The 18,172-nt window shown below is 40.2% G+C and overlaps 2 protein-coding genes across 7 annotated transcripts in view; both read right to left on the reverse strand.

Annotated features, from left to right (window-relative positions):
• Nucleotides 1-3: 3 nt before the first annotated feature.
• On the reverse strand, nucleotides 4-7,162 carry LOC122769998. 3 transcript variants are annotated; one of them, XM_044026939.1, is made up of 13 exons: nucleotides 6,982-7,162; nucleotides 5,505-6,773; nucleotides 5,009-5,052; nucleotides 4,718-4,865; nucleotides 3,724-3,884; nucleotides 3,250-3,404; nucleotides 2,988-3,071; nucleotides 2,526-2,592; nucleotides 2,236-2,388; nucleotides 2,041-2,168; nucleotides 1,093-1,209; nucleotides 763-870; nucleotides 4-267 (listed from the first exon to the last, which is right to left on the reverse strand). In XM_044026939.1, exons 2-13 carry the CDS (start codon nucleotides 6,748-6,750, stop codon nucleotides 171-173), a joined length of 2,508 nt encoding a protein of 835 aa, XP_043882874.1. In that variant the 5' UTR covers nucleotides 6,751-6,773; nucleotides 6,982-7,162; the 3' UTR covers nucleotides 4-170. The 3 variants fall into 3 exon arrangements, with proteins under 3 accessions (XP_043882874.1, XP_043882875.1, XP_043882873.1); XM_044026940.1 differs by having other exon boundaries at nucleotides 2,266-2,388; nucleotides 5,505-7,162; XM_044026938.1 differs by having other exon boundaries at nucleotides 5,505-7,162.
• A 2,415-nt stretch (nucleotides 7,163-9,577) lies between these two features.
• frmd3 (FERM domain containing 3) overlaps nucleotides 9,578-18,172 on the reverse strand; it is a 45,517-nt gene continuing 36,922 nt past the window's right edge. For all 4 annotated transcript variants that reach the window (XM_044026402.1, XM_044026400.1, XM_044026401.1 and 1 more), the window contains 2 exons: nucleotides 13,664-13,901; nucleotides 9,578-13,233 (listed from right to left, as the gene is read on the reverse strand). In XM_044026402.1, coding sequence (XP_043882337.1) covers nucleotides 12,753-13,233; nucleotides 13,664-13,901 — 719 coding nt within the window. In that variant the 3' untranslated portion in view covers nucleotides 9,578-12,752. The remainder of the gene's footprint in view (nucleotides 13,234-13,663; nucleotides 13,902-18,172) is intronic.

Below are 18,172 nucleotides of genomic sequence, written 5' to 3' on the forward strand. Positions count from 1 at the left end.
ATGTACTTTCATGTGCTTTTAATTAAGATGAACATAATTCATAATCCTCCCTGAGTCCCAGCAGAGCTAATTTGGCCCATTGAGTAAAAATGTGATAATGTGATACTTCATAATTCTTTTGCTCCGGTCGGTTTTATCATTCCTGTTGTTTGCAGATGTTTGAATGTTATTTATGGCAGAGGATAAACTTGAACATTGGTGTTAACTTCTCGGATCTCTCTCTCAGTGGGGAGCCGAGCACAGCCATACAGATGGAGCACTTTCAGCCTGAAGAGGGAAAAACATGCAGACATAGAAACAGAAGACAGTTAAATTTTTGGTGAACATTCAGCTCCCAATATCACACCACAAACAGCTGGTCCAAGAAACACTTCATTTTCATCAATTCTAAACTATTATCAATGGGATGGATCACGTTCATGCATGTTATTGTGTTTTCCTTAGTGTCAATAAGCATTATAGTTCTATATTTTCACACTACGCTCTGCTAAAATGAGAGTAAATAATGAGTTTAGTGATTTGATAGTGTTCCATTGAAGGGTTAAGATCGGTGGAGACATTTTACTATTTAATATTTATCTATAAGGTTAAAATTCAAGCAGTAACTTTGGAGACTTTTAACTGTGTGGACAGGACAAAAGAGTTTAGACAGACAAACAGATGGTACACTTTAAATATACCTTTCATAGACACTCTGAAGTGTATTTCGACCTGTGAGAAAGACTAAAATGTACTTGTGTACGTGTGTGTGCGTGTGTTCACCTCTTGCCACGTCTGCAGAGCTTCAGTATGTTCGCTAAGCTGATGTGGCAGAAACTGAGTTTGACAGTATGAAGGTGTCCACTGCAGTAATTGGTGAGCAGATTAACCCTGTGATACACACACACATACAGACAGTAACTACCATTTTATCAGTGATTTTATCACGGAAATGTGTAAACTGTACAGAAACACTGAGTAAAAGACAGATGGGATCAATTAAAAAAAAATGATGGGAAAACTTCTCCGTGTTATTAAATATTACACCCTTAAATCCATGACATATGACATACATGCACAGACATATAAACCACAGCTCAGTTTGTTGTTTACCCTCTGTTTCCTGTGCTGGTGGAACTGAGATCCAGGTACTGAAGTCGTCTACATCCCAGAGTCAGAGACTGAACTCCTGCGTCTGTTACTGCCTTACAGCCTCTCAAATCCAGGGATCTGACAGACACACACACACACTCTCACCCAACTTTCATAAATACATTCCCTAACCTCTTACCTTAAACTTAACCATCACCACTAAATGCCAAACCCCAACCTGAACCTAATTCTAAACCCTTACCCTAAACCCCCCCCAAAAGCCCTTTAAACTCTACAGTTTACCACACACACTGTGAACTGTCAAGAAGTCAAGTTCACATGGGCTGATCTGCACCACTGGAAGTTTAAGCTATAATCTGAACCAAATGATGTGATAATTATTATTTTATTTTTTGAGGTACTGACCCAAAGTCAGTGCTGACTTCACTGTGCTTCCCTCAGTGTGCAGTCAACACCAGCAACCAGCACAAGGCACAGATGGCAAGGAGCAAATTTTAGCCACTTAACAAAATTGAATAAAATCTATGCTTCTTTAAGTTTACCATACTTTATGTTTGCTGCTATATCTCTGTAAGAGAGCCTATATTTCAACAGCATTTTGGTAAGAAACTGAGGTTTGTAAACCACTCAATCCAATGTCCACAGAGAAAATCAGCATTTTTAGCCTGTGTGGACACAGAAGCTGCCTCATACAGCTGTCTCATTTGGACCAGTAAATCCTAACTAAGAATTTCAAACACTAAATTCACAAATGCAATTACACATTTGAACTAATTGGTGGATGCAACAGTGAATTGACAACTCTCCTGTGTGCTGTGACGTAAAATCGTCTAATGTCTTACTGGACTTTGGTGTGGGGGATGGAGCTTTTTACCAAGTGACACAAACTTCAGTTTTCAGTCAGTACAGGCTGTCTAATCTAAAATTTGCGTGCACATGATTTTGTACCTAATACATGGTGTGTATCTGCCGATGTTGTGCAGCGTCAGGTCAGTGACTCCAGGACAGGAACTGAGGTTAAGACGCTGTAGTTTGACACAGTTTTGAAGCAAAGTGGCCACAGTGTCATCGGTCACCTGTTGCAGAGTAACCAGAGGTAATGCGGTTATTTAAAACTCTTTAGATACAGTATTTTAATCCCACCTTTTTTTTGTTGTTAACTTTCAAACTCACTGCTTGTAGAGCAGTTAGATTAAGGGAAATAAGACATTTGAGCTGTGACGTCAAAGCAGTCAGGCTATGTGCATTGACTTTCGGCACCTGTCCGATGTTAAGATGCTTTAGGGCTGGACACATCTGAAACACACAGAGTGTAGATCATTGATCAGTGAGCATACAAAGAATCATTAAGGCCCTGAAGCATATTTTATATCTCTCTTTGCTATGTCCAGCAAAACAAATACTGGATTGATGACATTTTCAAAATAAAATACCTGATATATTGACTGTAGACAGGATGGGGTGAGGTACTGGCAGCCGAACACTTCCAGTCTGCACAGGCTGAGAAAACACAGCCACAAAAAAGAAACTAACATGTATATGACGGACATCATGATTACATCTTGTTACTTCTTGTCCACTTAAAAACTGCAGTTGACTATGCATCTTTACCTAATCGTAAGAAAACAAAGTACTAATTATGAACCATGTGATGCGAAATGTTAGGATTGACTCCATGCACTCGAAGCAGTTGATAATGAACAAATTAATTGAAAGTATAGACAGAAAAAGAAAAAAAAACAAGTCAACAGTGTCTGGATTTACATAATCCATTTTAGTTTAGGTGCAATAAGATTAAATCCTGTCAGGCACATCAAAGATTATCTGTCGTATCTGAAGAACAATATCTGAACGCATGGTGACAAACATAAACGCAGAAACACAGTGAGGCAGACCTTTCTTTGTGTCTCACGATGAGTTTCTTTAGTGGGTCATCGGTGACATGGCAGCCATTCAGGATTATTGAGTTTAATCTTGACCTACAGGAAGGAGAGATATAACAGCAGTGTATTGGTCATGTTGTGGGGATCTAAGTCTGATTATAAAGTCACATCATGGGGACTTGTCTTCCTTAAGTCCCCATTATGTAAATTATGTGATGAAATTAGGGCTATTCCTGAGAATGTGTGTGTGTGTGTGTGTGTGTGTGAAATTGACCGTGCACAGCCGCCACTCAGAGCTTTCACTCCCGTGTCCGTTGCTCCACTCCAGCTCACATCCACGGTGGTCACATGATCACACAGCTGACCAATTAGACGTAATATTCGATCACCATGGAGACCAGCACCTGTACAACTTATGACCTTGACTTCCTGTAATTAGCAAAGGGCCTCATAGTCTGATGCGCTCAGTTAATGACTCAGCAGATTATAGCTCTGCACTGATCACAGGTATGAAAACACGCACCAGTAGTTTTTACATCAGTCAGCAGATATCAACAATAATAATCACACAATCACACAAGTCTCTATCACTGGCTTTTAGTGGGTCAATGTATTCTTCATCTTCAAGTGGATAAATAAAAGTGCATTGGATTATGGATTATGATGGCAAACATCAAGGACCAGATGTTCTCTGAACTCATTTCTGATCTTCACTGTTTTACATAGTGGAGTTTTATTTTTTTCTTACCTCTAAATAATTTCTACATAGAGTGAAAAACATCTCCAGCCCGTTGGAAGTGATGGACGGGCCACTGCAGCTGTACAGACAAAGGCTGAGAGGACGACGTCTGCCCATTGAAACCAACCACCGCTCTGGCAGGGTTGAGTTTTCAATTGTGAGATGTTTCCCTTCAGGGACAGAGAAAAGTAGCAGAACATGGGTCATGTTTCATATATTTAAGATGTTATGTTGGCGCTGACCCATAGTGATGGTGCAGATCTGGGTTATCGTTCTGTATGTTTGTCCAGGGAGTGGTTTGCTCACTGGAAAGACTGACATCATGAGAACAGGCCATGTGTTGTTACTTTGATAAGTTCAGGACATCCCATGACCGAGGTCATTACCTCCAATGTCTAACCTAAACCTAAAAAGGCCAAACAGAAAATAATTTTATCTACAGTAGTCCAGTCATTACCAAAGTGCGGGCTGCAGCCCACTGGTGGGCTTTGGAGGTATTGCAGATGGGCCTCATAAAAATGATTTTTGCTCACATTTCACAGTTAGCACAATATAGGTCAATGATTGTTGTTACATTTATGTTAATGAAGATTTTCAATGATATGTTATTAGTATTAAGGACCAAATATTCACGTTATCTGTTTATTTATTGTGGCTCTACATTATAGCTAATGTACAAATCCAAAGTCAGTTTTGCAGAATATTTTTGACCTCCAATATTCAGGGAGCTCTGATCTAGTTGAAAATTGTGATTTTTTTTGTAATGTCCTACTGCTCCTCTGTATGCATTAAATAACAGTTCTAAACATCACTGATGACAAAAATGACTGGGGGAATAATATATTTTGTCCATTTTTGTCTCCTGTGTGCAACCTTTAATCAGATTTAGATACAGACTCAGACGATCACAACATCATCACCATCATCATCTTGAAGCATGTAGATGAAAGTGCAGGCAATGAAAAGTGAAACAAATGCAACAAACATTCACACAGTGACTCACATAGTGTGTGGTCAATGGTCAGTCTGTGCAGGTGACTGCAGACCTGAGACACTCTGCACAGGTCACTGTGAGGCAGCAGGGACAGCATGAGGAGCCACACTTCATCAGGTAGACACAGCCAGCAGTCACGCACAGGGACACCTGCTGGCTGAAAGGTGTAACAACAATGGTTAAGAACTCTAACTCCAAAATGTTATCTTTTCTATCAAAAAGCTACTGATTGTTTATGAAAGCAGTGTTCTCAAGAGTTTTTTGAGATTACATGATAAATTAATAATGACATTTCCTTACACCATCTTTACTGTCTGTGTTGTTCACAGCATGCACTGTTGCACCTGAAAAAGCAAACAGAAGTTTATAGTCATATTCATTTAAGGGATACAATGTAAATTCTTTGAACTTTTTTATTTATTTATTTGAGTAGGAACATTCTGCAATAATAACCATGTAAATATGCTAGATTATAGCCAGTTTTGTCTCAGATAACAATGAAGAAATTGTTACGATGGAACCTTCTTTATTGAAAGTCACATAATCAGCTCAGTTAAATAACCCCTCTCCAGTCTCTTGTGACTTTCATTGATTAACCACCGTGAATTGAACCAAAGCATTTTCCTCACCTTAACATTTTGTAACTGCTTTAATGAATCTTCAAAGGCATCCAAGGGCAAAGTCTATGATGATGATTTCAATGATTTCAAATGAAGCCAGTCATATGATAAGTGCTATTGTGACCTGGATCATAATGTTAGAGTTTATTTTTGTGTAATTGTACTGTTAAACTCACCTGTGAATGGTGATGTTGGTGTCAGGTCTGCATACTGACGTTTGTGTGTGTCTGTGGGTTGTAGAAATGTCTGTGTGTCCCTCTGAGGTGACGTTTGTCTCCTTCTATCCTCTGACGTGTGTTTCTTTATGAGTCTTTCCCTCAAAGTCAAATAATCTGAGCTACTCTCCTCTGGATTTTCTGCAGCTGAAACATCTTGGTGTGTTTTTTCATTTAGACGCTTTTTAAACTCTGGATTTGTGCTGGAGGAGTAAAGTTTGAAGGGAAATGTAGGCAGCACTGGCGTTTCAACAGGTGCTACCACTTCTTTACAGGTCTTTTGCACTTTTGTAGGTGACTCAAAGAGACATCCCAGTTCAGTGACATGGTTTTGTCTCAGTCTGAGGTTCTGCAACTGGTCCATACAAAGCTGGTACTTCTCGTATACAGTTAAATTCGATGGTATTTGTAAGTGACAGGGAAAACTGGGCTGTGCTGTCTGTGATTCCTGTGCAGGTTCCCTTTGTGGCTTACTGGGGCAATCATTGTTAATATCATGATCATTATTGTCACAGAACAGCATAGAAGCTGAGTTGAATTTATTTTCCTGTTTTGTGTCTGTTTTTTCCTCTACAACTCCCATCATCTCTTCAGCTTCTTCCCTCTGTTGATTTTCTGATCCTTTTGACTGAGCTCCATCCATTGTGTGACTCATATCTGTGTAATCACATTGTAAAGACACTCTCCTCTTACTAACACTGCTCCAGCATGGTTTGGAGTCTGTGATGAAGTGTTTTGCTGGTGCATAAGTTTGGTTTGTGCTCGTTTGTGACATTGATTTGTGCAGTCCATTTATCACGATCTCGTTGTCTTGGATAATACTGTGGTTAACGCTTGGATGCTGTAGCTCCCGCCTCTGTTTCATTTGATCCATTTCTCTGTTCTCGGGCCAAGTGACCTCATCTCTCATGTGCGGGAGATTGTCCTGTAAAGGTGACATTTCCTCTGTTTTCCTCTTCATTTCATTTCTGTCCACTGCCAGAATCAAACGGTCAGCCCTGCAAAATTCCTGGTAAACCTCGGAACCATAGCAGAGGAATCTGTGAGCCCAGTCCAACACATGCCGCAGCTTCTTCTGTTCACTGCAGAGAGAATCACTGACAGGATGAAGGTTCAGCTCCTGGCTGATGTTCTGCCGACAGTTTCCAGAAGCCTCTAGAAGTGTGGACATAGCATGAGCTTCTCTGGTGGTAGGATCCGTTTCCATAGTTGGGGTTTGCTGCTGCAGAGCTGTGTTAATTTAATTTAATTTTTTCATAATGAAATCTTATGTGTCTGTAATGGCTTAAAATCTTCTTGCAAAACAACTCGTTACATTTAGTTTACTACACTTAAGTAACCACAGTGTCCTTCCTTCATCTTCTCAGTGTTTGATCATGTTTGTTTATGCCAGAGAATTGACAGTTTGACCCATTTTTAAGAGACAAGTCACTCTTACCCCAAGGAGAGTCTGTCTTTTGTTTGTCGTCACAGTCCACACAGTCATCGCAGTCAACGTTCTGTCTACTCTTTCAGATCTTTCTGTGCATACAGCAACATGCCTTGAGTGTCAAGAACAGAGATTTGAACTCCGGTAGCGTCCCAGAAATCTTATGTTGCTCACACAAAACATCACCATAGAGACGACAACACAACATGTAGTTATTCTTTTACACCACATGGGGGAGACAAAGTCTCGGGATATTTTTTCCCCATTTTATTTTCGTTATAATTTAATAACTAATGCACATTTAACTGTCTTGATGGCTCATATTTAATTTTCTAATCAAAATATGTTTTGTTTTTAGTATCTACATTTTGAAATATAAATAAAAGGAGGGTACAATTAGTAGGATAATCCTCTTAATTGTGAATTGATGTTGATTCACTGTCAATAACGACCCAATTAATGCTTTCAACTTCAGACATCAAAGAGAGTCAATAATTTGGCCTCATGGCATTTTAATCCGAGTTTGAATTAAAATATCACATTTGAGACACAAGTATATAAAAAAAATGAGTGGTGGGTGTGGTACCAGGCTGCCTTGAAGCTCCTCCTCCTGTACCCCATCAAGGCCCTTGGAAACAACTTTAGGTCCGGCTGCATCGGTGGGTCTTCTTTACATTTGCTGGTGTCTGTGGAGAAAGACGAACCGAATATATGTAAATAAACATATATTCTGCATGGACACAGCATATAAACTGCAGCATATACTGTAAATTACACTGACATTACTTACATTAAGTCAGTAATGTAAGTGACTAAAGGATCCGACTAGAATGTTGAGCCATGCGCATTAGTTCCGCCTTTTGCGTCGGTGCAATATAACAATTTTAATAATAAATGTATAATCTTTGCTCGGAGGGGAGCCACAGGGGGTCCAGATTCAGTGTTACAGGGTCCTCCAACAGGGTAATGACCAAAAACACACCGATAAAGAGCCAAGAATGAGTCTGGGCTAATCTGAAATGAGGCCTGATGTTATTGAACTTTAAATCCTGTAAAAAGCTGTAATTGTTGGGTTTTAAGTTCAGGAAAACAGGACAGGAAGCTGCTCATCTGTGAAAACCACAATAAACACAGTTACATGAAGTAATGTAAATACAGTACAAACATTAGGGCCCATCTTTCAATATATATTCATTAGGGAGCTTTATTGAGGCAGTATTAACATATAAAACAATCCATGTTTTCTTTTAAAACATACAAACATTCAAAATTTGAACTTCACAAAATTCATAAGGCTTGGTTTAACCCAGAAGAAAGGGGGTCATTATACTTTTATGCTTTTTCTTTAAAAAACAAAACAAAAACTTTTTTATGATTCTTTTTTTAATTAAACGTCCCAGAGTTTGTTATCAAAAGAGGCTGGGTTACCAATAACAAAACGAAGAAAAAAAACAATCAGACTGAAACAACAAAACAATCAATTTAACAATCAAAAACAACAAAGTGACCGTGCAAGAGAATCTGCTACCTTACATGCCCACACAACAATTAAATAATATCATAAATAACAGCTTATTTTTCTCCTGTACGCTATGGGATGTCCAACAAATTTGCATATGGTTGACCTGAGTTCAAATATTTAAAATCTTAAATAATATAATATATTATCTGTATTTTTTTTGTTTTGTTTTTTGTTAGTGATGATTAAAGAAAGGTTATTTAATTTAAGGTTTGTAAATACTTGACTCATGTCTGGAACTGAATTACCCTTAAATGTGACATCACCTGGTGTGTGACCTCAATGACAGTTTTATCACAGTTTTACTTACGAACAGGCAATAAAAGTCAATTTTCTCAGGGTGCTCATAAAAAACACAGGAACTACGTCATTGGCTCAAAACAAAAAAGAGCTAAAGCTGAAATGAATTGACCTGCTTTATGAACTCATAAAATTAGCTGATAAATGAGCTACAAGCTAATAAATAATGCTACAGTCTCAGTCAGATCAGTTTTAGCAGAACTCAATGGCCTTTATATGTTTTTTTGCAATGAGTTGAGGTGTAGTTTCACTTTCCATTCATACAAAACAGAATATCTTAATAATTGACTCGGCTAAAAGCATGCTACATTAGCAATGACGTCAGGTGTTATCGTTAGCATTTAGCATCACACAACTAAAGCACAATGAAGCTACGTGGTCAAATATAGACCTCGTAACAGCGACCTATGTGAGCATAAATCTTTCTTTTTTGTTCTGAGACATACAGTACTTAGCTAATTTAACCAATGTATTATTGTTATCCATATTCAAATGTACTGTTTTACAAAAAACCTAAACAAATAGTAAACATCCGCCAATTTAACATTTTTAGTTTTGAACAGCTTTTTTTGAAAGATTTCTAACATATTTACTCATTTTTATAACAGGTGGTCCAATAAATTAGTTAAGCACTGTAAATTATCAAGATAATGCAGTTAGCTGTGTAAAGGTCCAGTGTATAAGAATTAGTGAGGAAACTGCAGATGGTAACACATATACACCCTCCCAAACATTACACACTGGCTCTTCAAATCGCTAAAACATAAATGTGTGGGTTTTTTTTTACTTCCTATACAGTTTGTGTTAGCACATCTCAAACTCCTTTAATGCCTCAAACTTTTCTTCCCTTTCTCCTATTGTTTAAAAACACAGCGAGCATGCGTTCACCTAAGATGGTCAAGACGGCCAAGCCTATATCTACAACTCTTTACACAGACAAGACACACAGAGGCAAGACAGAAAGTAAGTCTTAACCCATAGTTTTTTGTTTGTTTTTTTGCCACATCTATAAAAATGTTTTTTACATATGAGGGCATACAATTGCACTGCAACATCAACTGAAAAGATCGTAGAGTTAGACCAGAATAAAGCCAGGGACAAACTTTACAGCCTTTACATGTTGATGTGTTTTTTTTAAGTATATATGTTTAAATGTTTGAGCAATTTGATGCACATGCAGACTGAAGGAGCAGCAGTCATGATGGTGATCACGAAGCAGTGCACACAGATCAGCCTCGTCCACTGCAGTGAGATTGTTTTCATGTCAGAGTCAGTGACGTCAGAGGCAAACGTCGTCGTCATAGTGGCTTGGCCCTTTGCTTGGTTTCAGCATCAGACGCTCAGTGCATGTTTCGTAGTAAGAAAATAAACCTTTTGTCCCGAATAAGCATGTTTCTGCTGTTACTGCATATTTTTGTCAATGCATAAAGTCTACAGAGGTACTCGACGACACACATATGAGGAGGCAGCAACACTGGAGAGGAGACGACAGGGATGTTATGTGCTTGCAAACAACCTACAAAACAGTGATTCCTGTAAATGAATGTTTTAGTTTTAGTTTGAAGAGAGTTGAAATACTGTGTGAGAGCCTTCATAGATAAGTCAGTTTGATAGAGTGTATCAATTAAAAAATTGGCATGACAAAAGCAGTGTGGAGGTTCAGATGTTAAAACTGCAGCTACGGTTACTAGCTCTCAACAGTGAGGACTATTTTTTATCAGAAAGGCATGGATGTATACGTACTGCGGTGAAATGAAGCTACAACCAGGCAGACAGTCTGCTGCCATAATTAGGTCTGCTGTTACTATGTACATGAAGTGTTTGGATATCTATAATAGTGAGACACATAAAGATGGCATGAATAAACTATGTTGGGGTTTTTTCTCCAGTTTTTTTGTTTTTGTATTTCTTGAACATTTAATTCTTTTTAACATAAGGTGTTTAATGTCCTTACCTGAGAAGTTGATCCACATCAAACTACACTTTTCATCTTCATTTGACCGAACAGTCATTTATCGCCCACTACACGTCTCTGCTCTCTTCTCCACACTGAAACCCCACACGGACACCATCTGTGTGTTCAACTGTCACACTGTGATGGCTGCAAGTTCCCAAAAGTTATGAGGCTACAGGAGTTTGATTAAGTCCCAATTAGATTTGATTTTGCCCTTGTGTGATGCCAAATTACACAACATTTTTGACATAATTTATCTTTGACTCCATGGCTCTTTTTTTTGGAAACCTCAGCTGTGTCAGTTGTGACTATATGAACAAAAAGCACCTTTTCCAATCCAGCACTACTCCTAGCCCTGCCTTGTCGGTCGCTGAAATTAAAAAAGAAAAGATATCATTTCTGTTGACAGATAAAAAAAACAGTTGCAGGGATGTGGATGATAGACACAGGATGTTCGATATGTTTTCACCGATCTTCATACCAATGGCTACTTGTTTCTTTTTTTTTAATCAGTGAGTAAAATGCAGATCTGCCTCCTGTGAGTTAAATACCTGAAACTGTACCTGTTCAACCTTTTCGACAACAGGAAATGTCCTTCACAAGCTCACAAACACACCACTTGTCCCAGTCCTGTGTTGCTAGGTCAAACATTTACAGAGCTCACATAAAAACATCACACCAGTGACTAACAAATCACCAACCTCAAGCTCCAGACTGTGGAAATGTAAAATGAGTGTGTGAATAACATGATTCAGTAACTTTCTCACAAGCAGTCATAACAAACCCGATCCTCCCTTAGTCTCGCGTAATACGTTTTATGTTAAAACTCCTTAAAGCCCACGTGTTAACATTGAAGACATTGAACAAAGCACGCTTTTTTTTATCACTACAAACAGACTAAAGTTTCTCTCATGCCACCCTCCCATCTCTGAAATGACATCACATAATCTGAAACAGTTGTAATCTGTGGTCTGTGTAAAAGGTTTGTGCTATAGCCTCTGTAGGAAAAAAAAACCCAGGGTGCCATCAGGTCAACAAATGCTGACCATCGTCTGAAAAAATAGCTCAAGTTTCTCAACACCCATCACCCGATAAATGTCAATAAATTAGCCTCCTTTTTTTTCTAATCTTTTGTAAATTCTTAATTTCAAAATAAACTCAAAGTAGATCCTCTGACTGAAAAATTCCTGAAATATTTGGATCACATAAAAATGTACAAAACACTAAAAACAACTAATTTAAGGTTGGTATTAATTATCAATAGTCTCCTTTGTTTTAAATATATACTGTATATATGTATATAATGTGTCTCTGTGGCTTTTGTTGATGTCTCTCTCTCTCTCTCTCTCTCTCTCTCTCACCCTGTGTTCCCTCACACTCCTTCATGACTGACAGGCTCCACGGCCAATCAGAGGGTCTGCTCCAACGACAAGAACCAACCACAACAGTTTGTGACATTTACCGTGAAGTCTCTGCATCGACTTGTCAGCGTCAGGAGTGAACAGACCATCAAAACTTGAACCAACCAACTGGTTTTCTCCTGTTACTTTCTCTGCGTTCACAGCCTCCCCTCGCTTTCTATTGTCATGACTTTCATTTCCTTGTGTTCTTCAGTAATTCTTGCACTCCGGGTTAATTTAATTCATCACTGCCAAGTGCCAATCTTAACAGGTAATTATATCCCATGATAAGAGTATTATTTCTAATCTTATGTCTCTTTTTTTTCTAAGTGCTGATGCCACAGGCATCAAAGGCGTCTGCATTACGGCACTGTCTTTCCATCTGAGGCCCTTTTTTAATAAAATGTCCTGTGACATTTCTGTGGAGCCCTTATAAGTGATAAAATTCAATTACTCAATTACTTCTTTTGTTTTTGAATCAAGTGACACCACTTCTTAAGACTGAATGTAAGAATCAATTAGATGTTAAGACAGACATTTGGGCAAAGCTCATTCTCCCCACACTGACTCCCCATCCTGTCCTTTGTCAAACGTTATATTTCCCTCTTTAATCTGACCAAAGATTCTCCATGGCCATGCTGATCCTACACAGGACCCAGCGGCGGAACGGGCAGTAATACTCGTGGTGAAACTGCTCAAACTCCGGCGTCTGGCGGATCTCGTGAAGGAATGACACGTCAATGTCTGACTCCAACAGAAGCAGCAGTGTGGGCACAGTGACGAGCAGGACGCCCATTACCACGGCGACCAAGCGGACCACACTCAGCACGCATGCATTGACCCTGTCGTTGGACGACAGCATCTGCAAGCTGGTGGTCAGGACTCCCCCCATTCGACTTCTCGCAGCATTTCGAGTGCGCTCATAGGCGCGGTCTCGCTCCCTCTCAGCTTCCAGCTGGGCCTGGATGTCGGGGTCAGCGTGGAGCTCCCTCAGCAGCCTGGCAGGACTCTGGACCGGAGAGGAGAAGACCACGTCCACACCTCCCTGACTGTCATCTACTGGAGTGGGCAGCATGCTGGCACAGGGGCTGAGGAGGCAAAAAGTTACAGAAAACATCATTAAATAGGATTAAACAAAGACAGGACCACAGTATACTACATATACACTTTTACGAGTAACTGTTCGTATTATTAGTACGGAGAAATATTAAGAGTTTTAAAACCATACATGCTCCTGATTCCTACTATGACATGTACCTGAAATGTGAAAAATCCACTCAAACAAGCAATGAGTAAGTATAAAACTTGAGCTCTACACAGGAAAATAGACCTGCTAAAACCAGCGTCTTTCCTCTGCAGGAAGCATGCAGTGATTTCACTGTGTACACATGTGTACAAAGTTTTCACCTAAAACAGATTCCTTGCATGGGAGTGAACCATAAACAACTAAAAGGCAGAAAAACAAAGCCATGACAGAAGCTATAAAGCACTGTCATAGAAAACAGGAACTCTGTGCACCTGTAGGCAAACTCAGAGATGGTGAGTCCTCCGCTGGCCTCGTCGTCTTCCTCCACTTTGTCTTCCGCTTTGGGTGACTGAGGTCGAAGATTTGCAGTTTCCATGGAAACATGGGGAGGCTGCAGATGATTGCTCAAAGCAGAGTTTGCTCCCTCAGTGCTTTGCTGCTCGGCGTCTGTGGGCACGGCTGAAGGTTCGAGAGGAGACAGGGGAACTGCGTCCTTCACGACGACAACACCTGTGGAGGGAAGAAGAAAAGACAGATAAAAGAGACACAATTACTTGAGTCCCTGATAAACTGAGCATTGCCTCACATGTACCATTGTGTGTGTGTCTTTGAACAGTTTGAATGTTCTACCTTTGTGTGTGTGTGTGGTTCTCTCTGGGTGCTCAGGTTTCCTCCCACAGTCCGATAACATATAAATTGGGCCTTATGTTAATCAGAAACTCTAAATTGACAGTAGGTGTGAGAATGTGAGTGAATTGTTGTTTATCTGTATGTACAGTTTATTGGCTCTGAGTAGCCAATCTAACCCCTGCCTTTCGCCCCTATGTCTGCAGGGATTGTCTACAGCTCCACCCGCGACCCTCACACGGAGGAGAAACCGGTCGAAAATGAATGGATTGCGAGAAAATGTGAAGAAAGTGATTAAAGCTTGTAAAAAAAATGCAATTAAAACTTTAACTTTGTTACATCACACATTAATCAAAAACGTCTTAAATTACTCTTGAAGCAAACAACAAGTGTTGTGTTTATCAGTGTGAGACAACAGTGTCCAACTTCTCAGTTAATGTTGATTTTGATTATAGACAATGACAAGCGTGTTTGTTGTTGTAGTTTAGTAGCTTTAGAAATGTATTTGGACCCAGATGAAGTGCCCCCCCCTCTCGCTCTCTCTGTCTGTCTTTGCTGCTGTTGGTCTACACCGCAGATGAACTTACTGGCCACATGATGGCGCTCTTCTTCTATGCTACTGACATGTAAACTGAACTCACAGCCTGACACTGAGTAAATACATAACCTCAACTCTACAGTTAGTGTAACCAGTATGTGCAGGATGCTCACACATCGGCAGTGACATCACTGCTGATGCATCAGTGAATCTGAATGTGGGTGAGTTTGTGTGTGTGTGACCTTGCCAGGGCCAGTGGTCCTTATGGAGAACAAAACCTGGCCCTAGAACCTCATTTCTGAGGGTCAAGCGTGGTTAGGTTAAGATTATGTTAAAGCATTAACTGTTTATCATTATGGTTAAATAAATGGAAGTCAAATCTGTGTCCTCAGAATAAAAGCTGTGCAAACCATTGTGTGTGTGTGTGTGTGCGTATGAATGTTAAAAATAACTACAGCTGTCTTCCTGCTATAGATTAAGCAGGAGCTGGGGTGTACATGTCCAGTGACATATGACTCATCTTGTCGACACATTTGTAATCTAGTGATCACGATCACACACACACACACAGGAATATATTGGTAAGTTATACTGTAAATACAGTATGCGATTGGTATACTCATATATACTTATATAATTCACCAGATCACCAAACAGTATATCATTTCTGTGATCCATTTAAAAGTTAACATAGTCATTTAGAAAGTCAAAGCCGGACTCAATAATCGGTTACCATGTCATTGATTCATCCACCAGTTGAGGGAAATTAAAGAGCAGAAAAAAAGAGAAGGGAAGGGAAAAAGTGGTGAAAGCTACCATGGAAACAGAGCCTGCTAAAAAGACAAAGCATGTGAACCCAGGGAGAGAAAGAAGTGGCGGTAAACCTGAAATACAGAAAAGTAGGAGCAGAAGAACAACAAACTCAGAGATGAGGAAGCTGGCCGGTAATAACTTAAAAATGTTTTAACTTTCTCGAGTGAAATATTGCACCTGTACTTGGCCAGTAACTGCCTGAATTTTGTTTTTATCTAATATTTATCTCCTGTCAGAGCATCTAGACACAAACATATTAAACAGGAAAAGTGTACATTTCACAGTAGTTTCATTTGTAATCAGTTATGACACAAGTAAGAATTCATAAATAATTCACCTGCATCATAAAGTGATTCAGTGATTTCATTTGCACTTAAAATGACAATGAATTTTGAGGCTGATATAATTATAATTTTTTTTTGCTCTTTGCGATTGAAGAGAATTATTTTCTTGACGACAGAGAACGTGAAATTCATCACTGACACCCTGACACCTCCAAAGTCTATTTATCTGTATGACTGTTCAAGTACAAGTAGAAGACTACTGCACTCATAAGTTCTGTTTCTTTATGACTTTTTGAAATGTATATCCTTAAGATGACTTGTTTTGCATAAATGGATCACTGGTGAGACAGTTTTCACACTCCTCCTCCTACACAGCTTCAAGTGAACGAACAGGATCAGATGAAAGGCGTCGCTCCTAAACCCTGGAGAAGATTCGGTGACTGATTCAAGAACACTTCAGCAAAGTGGAGAATGGAGATGTGCCAACAAGAGGATTACAACAAGGACAGCCCTGATGTCTGTGTCTTAATGTGTCATAGTGATAGAAATCAAATACCAAAGAGCAATGGGTGTGCAGTTACAATGCCTACTGCAAATCAAACTATATAAATCATTACAAATAATTGCAAACTTACATCTGAAAACAGGTCACAGGTCACAATAATCTCAAACTCATGATTGAAATTTCTGCTTCATTACACTGCCTCTCTAGGTGTCGCCGCAACAGATGATCTGAGATCTGAGATTATTATGCCGTTAGAATTCTTATGCCTCATCCCATTTATCTGGGCTTAATCATGAGCAATGGGCATTGGGTGCCTTGCTCAGGGGTACCACAGCACTTGACCTGGTGGGGACTCCACCCGGCAAACCTTCAGTCACAAGAGAGATTTCCACTTGCCCCTCGTACTCTCTACTAACTACCGCTATGTTTGCTTTTTAAACATCCAGACAGAAAACATTGACTCCAAAGCAAAAAGGTAATCAGACATATACACACCAGTGATGTCTCAGGATGTCTGACAGATCAATTTTACAGCTTACATCAGGCCGTTGCCACAAAAGACCTCATCACTCTGGACTGAACACAAATATTGACCTTTTTTTTTTTTACTATATGGATAAAACTGGACCAAACTGGGAACTGCAGTCTTTGCAAAATTATCTTAACGCCACCCTTGTTGAGGAAACTACACAAAATGATCACATTTTATTTACATTTTAAAGTATTTCTTCTCTGGGCTTACTCTGTTCCAGTGTGTTTCTCTGGTGTCCTGTACTGATTCCAGTGACACGTCCTTCATGCCCGACCAGTCGCACATAAACATCCCGCGCCGTGTGATTGGCTATACGTAGATGCAGGCTACGCCGCGTGGTTATCTTCACCTGGCACCTCAAAGCCTCCGACACAGCGATGGATGAAGCTTGCTCCTCTGAAGCCTCTCCGGGGTGAAAGATTTCAAGAGGCCCAGTCTGTCCCTCCTGCATCTCGTCTCCCTTTAGTCTCACAGAGGACACGTCCAACCCGAGTCCCGCTCCCCTACAGGTGTCCCCAACACTGAACCGGTCGCTAACACCCGGCTCCAAACTGTTCTTCATGAGGCCGCCGCCGACATCACTACTGTTTCTGTGCTCAACAAGCTCCATCACTCACTCCGACGACAAACCTTGGACCAGCTGTCTGCAGCAGGACCCCTGCTCTCTGAGTGACCAGGCTGCCGGCTCAGATCTGAGGCTGGGATGGGTATGAACTCACACACATGCACACACACACACATGCCTTTGCATACACACACACACACACACACACAAGGAGATGATGAAGGATGTTCACCAGACTGATGAACAGACATGATGAGCCCTACTGTGAATGTCAGCGATGTAACAAAGAGTAAAGGGGCATTAGAGGAGGATCAGGTCCAAAGCTGCGGTTTCTATATATAACCAGGTGGTCCTGGTTCCAGAGGGGCAGCTAATCTAACACTGATTACAGAGAGGTATGCAGGCCGGGCCCAGGAAGGGGTGGGGATCACTTTCTTTTCCTCTCTGCAACTCTCTCTTTGTTCCTTCCATCAGAGACACTTTCATTCGGTTAATTAAAAACAGGCAGGGTCCCACACGCCGTGTGAAATGAAGTCACGAAACATCCATGAACAATAACCTTAGTTAAAACCTGTCTGAATGAGGTCAGCACAGACCTCGGGTCAGCTTCCAGTTTCCCCCTGTAATGGCAGAGATTAGTGCTCTGAATATAGACCGTTGTCCTGGACCATCTTGAGAACACTTTATCCCAAAGCCCTCGCAGCATCCGTCTCGTAAGAATAAGCATTCGACTGTTGTATGTGTACAGTACTTATGTATACTCTGTCTTTGAACCACCGCTGTTACAAAAGGCCACACTGAAAGTCATTCAAATGGGGCAAACAACACATCATTTTGTATTTGCAGAGTCTGTGTCACGGGGAAAAGACCACACAAATCATTGTGTGAAGTCAATGTGTTTCTCTGATGGTTGTTTT

The sequence above is a fragment of the Solea senegalensis genome, linkage group LG5 (assembly GCF_019176455.1).
Source record: "Solea senegalensis isolate Sse05_10M linkage group LG5, IFAPA_SoseM_1, whole genome shotgun sequence".
Lineage (NCBI taxonomy): Eukaryota > Metazoa > Chordata > Actinopteri > Pleuronectiformes > Soleidae > Solea > Solea senegalensis.